The sequence below is a fragment of the Pinus tabuliformis genome, chromosome 7 (assembly GCF_031772625.1).
Source record: "Pinus tabuliformis cultivar Carrire ecotype Pingquan chromosome 7, CPIR1, whole genome shotgun sequence".
NCBI lineage: Eukaryota > Viridiplantae > Streptophyta > Pinopsida > Pinales > Pinaceae > Pinus > Pinus tabuliformis.
In genome coordinates this window covers 776,201,659-776,207,739 of record NC_142293.1, presented here as the reverse complement: position 1 = coordinate 776,207,739, position 6,081 = coordinate 776,201,659, and the positions used below count along the sequence as shown (strand labels likewise).

At 36.4% G+C, this 6,081-nt stretch overlaps 1 protein-coding gene across 1 annotated transcript; it reads right to left on the bottom strand.

The window, feature by feature from the left end:
• Window positions 1-3,218: 3,218 nt before the first annotated feature.
• On the bottom strand, window positions 3,219-5,423 carry LOC149249880 (protein kinase STUNTED-like). The gene is made up of 7 exons (XM_089456349.1): window positions 5,158-5,423; window positions 4,781-5,029; window positions 4,449-4,609; window positions 4,220-4,296; window positions 3,981-4,128; window positions 3,729-3,878; window positions 3,219-3,522 (listed from the first exon to the last, which is right to left on the bottom strand). The coding sequence occupies exons 1-7, from the start codon at window positions 5,378-5,380 to the stop codon at window positions 3,250-3,252; spliced, it is 1,281 nt and encodes a 426-aa protein (XP_089312475.1). The 5' UTR covers window positions 5,381-5,423; the 3' UTR covers window positions 3,219-3,249.
• Between the last annotated feature and the right edge of the window lie 658 nt (window positions 5,424-6,081).

Below are 6,081 nucleotides of genomic sequence, written 5' to 3'. Positions count from 1 at the left end.
GCTATACCAAGGGTATGCTTTTGCAAATTTTTATAACAGAAAAATTTGTCAAGAGGAATTTATTAAGGAAATCTCTTGTTAGAAATGAAATCCAGTTGAGTTGAGATAAAGTCCATAGTTACAAAGAAGTATTGTTGTGGAAAGCAATTCCACTATGACATTCCTGTACATTTTAATACAATATAAAAGGAAATTGATGTGATTTCCAAGCTACTTGAATCCATTGAACACAGAGAGAATCAGTTGAGAACTGATGAATGAACATGGAAATCGATGTAATTCCTAAGCTACTTGAATCCATTTTGAACACAGAGAGAATCAATTGAGAACTGATGAATGAACATGAGCTGAAGCAAAAGGACACTATCATTAAGCTAGTCGACCCTGAAATTGAAGAAAATGATCATGTCAAACAAATCTACTAGCAGTGTACTAATAACGGTAAAATCGACTTGCAAGAAGAAAGTAACTTAAATACCACATTTGTTGGAAAATGAAATCAATCAAAAAATGTTCTAACCAGAGATGAAGTTGATTCAAATGAAAGAAGTTCAAATCAAGGTGAGGTGAACCCAATAAATGAGATGTCGATAATCCCAGGGAAAATCAACTAGCAACAATGAAGGAAATCGATTGAAAATAATTAGTTAATTCCATTGTTAAGATTTCAACTTGGATATCATTTGTTGTCCAGGTACATTCTCTTGGAGAAATCGACCTGCATGTTAGGATGTAAATAAGTTCCAATTAAACAGAACATTTTTATTTGAGGGGAATTGAGGTCCAAAAGAGCAGAGTTCTTGGCAGAGGAACAATATAACTGCAAACACCCATTCAATATCTATGACTGTAGATTGAAGTTCTGCAACCTTGGAAGCACTATTGAGTACTTAACCAGAGCTGTAGAATCATTGGTACTTTATTAGATTTGATATGCAATACAATGCTTGATTCGCCTTGATTCCCATTTATTCTGTTTAATTTCTGCATACTGATTCCTACTGATACCGTTCCAACTGCTTGAAACAATAACATTTTCAAAAGGTCTCTTTCACTCTCACTTCAATTAGAACAGTACCCCTTTCTCTACTACATTCATGCACATATGCTTACATTTCCAATTCTGCAGATTGGTTTTCATGAAATTAACCAATACTTGTTTTGCATCTAACGAATTCACATAACTAAACAAAGCACTGAAAATATCACCAGAACTGAGTGGCCTCTCTAGTATTACAAGAAGATTTATTCAAAAGAAACAAGAAGTTATTTTAAACTACCCTAGAACAAGTCCATGTGGATGCTTATTTATGACATGCCACAATGCTGTCCATCAAAATATTTTCCTAAAAATTGTCTCTATATTGGGTTTCAATGGTAGGAGTTTTAGAGTTTTCCCTGATGATGACTTGATTTTAAAATAACTTACTTACTTGGGACCATTCACCCTTAATTTCAGAGGTGGCCGTGGTAGAGGAGGCAGGCACTCATCTAACAGTCGAAAGCCCTTTACAAAGGGGAATGGTACCAGCATAGAGAAGAAACACAGACGGTTTGAAGAGGATGATGGATCTGCCAAAGATGAACGATCAAATAAGGTCCAAAAGCTGGAAAATGATGGTGAATTACAGGCATCTGAGACTTCCAAAGCTGCTGAGGATAATTGAGCACCTCAGATGATTCAGCAGACCATGCCATACGCTTTATTTTTTTTTATTGATTATAGCTTTATTTTCTTGAACAAATTTTGGGTTTCATATTGTATTTCTTGCCTTTTCTTTTTTCCCTACAAAAGGTGTAGGCATTAAAAATTTTGAAGTTAGAGATGTAGGATAGTTTTAATGTTTTGGATTTGAAGGCTGAATTTTTTAAGGTGTAATGTTAGAGAACAGCTTTGCAATTACCTGAACTCGAGAAGCAGCGTTTCATGGCAATAAAAAATTGCCAAAATATAAATACTATATAATTATAAGTTGAGCTCATATATTTGCAAAATCTGTTAGATTCTTACAATTATTATTCTTTTAGTGATGAGATTAGTATGTTGTTAAGTCAGCAGAATGGTACCTGTCTCTTCATGTTATTATGTAGCAAAATGGTACCATGGAAGGAATATGACCCACGAACATATAGTGGTGGAATTTTACACAACCTAAACCATTCTTATTGAATTTTGTGGATATTGTCATGATTATGGCTTGGTAATTAAATAAAAAAGAATTAGGTTCAGTCCTTTACAATAAGTGATGAATATGCACATTAGTATGGTGACAAGGTCTTTAGTTATTGTTATTGTTAACCATAAATCCTTCCATCGATGGAAACATTTCTATGGATGAAAAGTGAAAATGCAGTGTGGTGTGTGCTGTGATATCCTTGAAGATGAATAAATGCATTCTACTGTGTAGCTTTTAACTTTTGATTCTCATTAATACCATAGTATTCACCGGTACACCTTTGCATTGTCTTCTGTGATATTCAACCTGAATCAAACCCTGCATCTGTTCATTCCTGATATTATGCAATAAAAATTGCTAGTGTTATAAATGAAATTTGAAAATTAGACATGGCTACTCTGTTTTAATAGTTGGTGAATGCTAACCATTAACTATTTGAACCCTTGGTCCTTTTGTTAGACCAAAAATGCATCAGGCATGGCCCTTATGGCGCATCAAAGAAGGATCTCAAGCTTCAGCACATTTGATCCATTTGATCAATCAACCTGGCATCCATGAGAACTGGTTAGTAGTGGGTAGTTCTTTCTACGGTTCTCTCCACCACTTCTGAATTGACAATATAGTAGCATTACCAAAAAGTTACTCTTCTTGGTACTTGTCTACCCATAGCAGTGTAATGAACACCGTAGATCCATTTTCCCTATTTACATGAGATTGACAGTAAAAAGTAGAAATGTGGACACGACACTGAAAAAATCAGCATGCGAACAAAAGATGCCAACTAGTCAAACATTGCTCAGATCTGCAGCCAAGATAATGGAGTACTGACATCTTGATCTTCCTTTCCGCCCATGAGCTTGCTTCTAACTTCAAGGAATGCTTTAACGAAGTCAATGTTATTGTTCAATCCCCTAGTTTTCATACAATCCTTAGCTATTCTTTGAGGTCTAGCATAATACGTCACATTCTTGGCCATATAAGAATATGAAACCACTGTGGCCATGGGAAACTTATAAAGCAACCATAAACAAATGTATTGCTGGCAACGAAACTCACTTCTTTTAATCTTGAATTAAAAGCTTGATGAATTGCTACATCGGCGCAGTCCGTAATCTTCCAAAGAATTGTTTGTTGGCAAAATGCCCACACTATGATCTGTGCTACTAAGTGATACCGTATCATCATCCACCCCAAGCATGGCAAGGGTGAGATGGGTTTGTATATCATGCCCCCCCTGATTTTCTACAATGTCATCCTCATCTGAAGTATCCATATCCTTGATTATTGTATTCTGGCACCACGCCCAGTCAGTCCTCTCATCTTCTCCTTGTAGTAGTTTTAAAATCTGCCATTAATCATATCTTGGTATTAAAGAGTAAGCAGAGATGAACAGATGTGGTTAACATAGAGTGTTTTATAGCTAAAAGAAAATGTAAGAAAAATTGCACCCTAAAGTAATTTTTGCAGGTAAAGAATACCCTCAAAAAACACACGAGGTAGTAAAAACAAGCCCCTGAAGCATATAGAAATGAATAGAGGAAGATAAATTACTCGGCTCATGCAAGGACGGTAATGAGATGTTTCCCTTAGACAAAGCGTAGCAGCAAGCATCATTCTATGCATTTCATTTGTATCATAAACATTTTGCAAACATTTGTCAGCAAGACTTTCCATATTCCGATCCTGTAAGAGTGGTCTTGCCTAGTTTCAACATTTACAGAAGGTTAAACATGAGCCCCTAATAAGGATAATCAATATAAATAAACATGAAGAAGAGAGTCAACTGTAAAAACCAGGACTTACCCACATAATCAGGCTTTCTTGACCCTTGGGACTTGCTGTATCAATTGGCTTCCTTCCAGTTATTAGCTCAAGAAGGACCACACCAAATGCATACACATCCGTCTTCTCATTAACCTTTCCATAAACAAAGTATTCTGGAGCAAGATACCTGTCAAACTACAATCACAATTAGTGAATTTACAAATTGGATAGCTTTAATCTGAAAATGGCCAATCGAAACTGGGAAGATGCTTACATACCCAAATGTTCCTAAAACATCGCTGCAAGTGATATATGAAGATGTTGGTGCCCACCTTGCTAGCCCAAAATCTGACAACTATTATAATAACACGCACATTAATTCTGTTGAAATTTTTCATTAGTGCAGAATTCCAAGTTTCAGTTTACAAGTCTAGATCACTAAGATCTCTTCAAATACTGAATTGTGCAATTTAGTCTTGATTCTTCTTGCAGTAAAAAGATTTATACCTGTGGTTCAAACTCTTCAGAAAGCAAGATATTGGAAGACTTTACATCTCCATGAATGACAGATTGAGAAAAGCCATTATGCAAGTAATCTAATGCTTCAGCAACTCCTACAGCCACTTTTAATCGCACTTTCCAAGGAAGTATTGGCTTTTCCTCTCCTCCTGAAAAATATATACATAGTCAATAGCTAGGACTATAATCAAATCTCAGAAAAGAGAAAATGAAAGACCCTGCCATACAATACATAACACTATGATGCTTAAAACGTACTACTGCTTAATATTTCTACACGATTTCATGATTCTTAAAATGCAATACTATTGAGTATATACCATGGAGATTCTCTTCAAGGTTTCCTCTGGATACAAAATTATACACCAGAAGGCGGTTAAGGCCTTCTGCACAGTAACCGATAAGTGTAATGACATGGTTGTGCTTCAATAGAGTAAGAATCTCAACTTCAGAAAGAAGCTCTTGCTCTGTTTTGGATGATGAATTCAAGATTTTCACTGCCACCGATTGTCCATCAGGAAGAAATCCTCTGTACACCTTACTGCAGCCTCCTCTTCCTATAAAATTCCCTGCAAGAATAAGGATGTTACATAATTGAATTGAGTTCACAAGGTTAATATACATTTCAAGGGAAATTTCCCATTCAAAACAGAAGCACAGAAATGAAAAACTCCATGAGGAAAACTACAAATGCAACCTGTTGAAAAACCAGAAGTAGCAGATTGCAACTCCTGATATGTAAAATTCCTGCAGGTTTTACTTTGACAAAGGAACTCTAATCTCCTTGCCAAACAATTTTCTTCTCGATCAGAATCATTCTGCTGACTGCAAGGAAACCCTTCTTCTTTAGAGCATGCTTCAATTGGTGCTACCTCATTTGAAGACCGAGCTTCATGTTCATAGTTGCAAACCTTCTGCATAATCTGTCCTTTCAAATGAAGCTCTCCAGTTGCCTGTGTAAGCCTATTTTGCAACTGTAGTGCCCATTCAACTACAGATGTTTGTTTTGATGTAGACTGTGGAGTAGGAAGCTTGGTCAGTGAATCGGCTCCACGTAAGAGGGGTCATCCAGGTATTGATTCTCCTTTCTCTGTAATCAGTCCCGAAGTCGCCCTTTTGGGAACCTTTTGGTTAAGAACTACCCACTACTAACCAGTTCTCATGGATGCCATAACAAAAGGGAGAAGCATGCCAAGGAAAATGGCATGAGTAAAGAAGAAATTGAAAAGGAGATTTATGAGTTGAAGGAGAGATTCAACATAGTCAAAATGAGGCTTGAAAGAGAATACCAAAGGTAGAGATGGGACCTAAGGAAGAAGGCCAAATTACTTGTCAGAAAAAAGATTTTAAGAGGAAGACCCCTAAAGCTAGAAAGCTAGGGAGGAAGATGAAGCACCTGTTGAGCCTAAAGTTGAATTAGTTCACTATTTTGAACCAGAGCAGGGAATAGTCCTTGATGATGAGGAAGATGTTGAAGAGAGACTATCAGAGAGTCTCATGGACTACATAAAGAGTTCAAATCAACATATGGATTTGTTGATAGAAGATATGGTGGAAAAAACATCATAACAGTAGAGGGAGCTACACAAAGAGGATGTCGATGAGACAATAAATGAAAGTC

Bases quoted from the DNA above. Each gene is read 5' to 3' on its own strand.
- LOC149249880 (XM_089456349.1), bottom strand. From the start codon at position 5,380: ATGCAGAAGGTTTGCAACTATGAACATGAAGCTCGGTCTTCAAATGAG. The intron at 4,297-4,448 runs GTATAAATCTTT...TTATTATAATAG, and splicing joins CTGAAGAGTTTGAACCACAG to TTGTCAGATTTTGGGCTAGC. The intron at 3,523-3,728 runs GTAATTTATCTT...GATTAATGGCAG, and splicing joins ACCGTCCTTGCATGAGCCGA to ATTTTAAAACTACTACAAGG.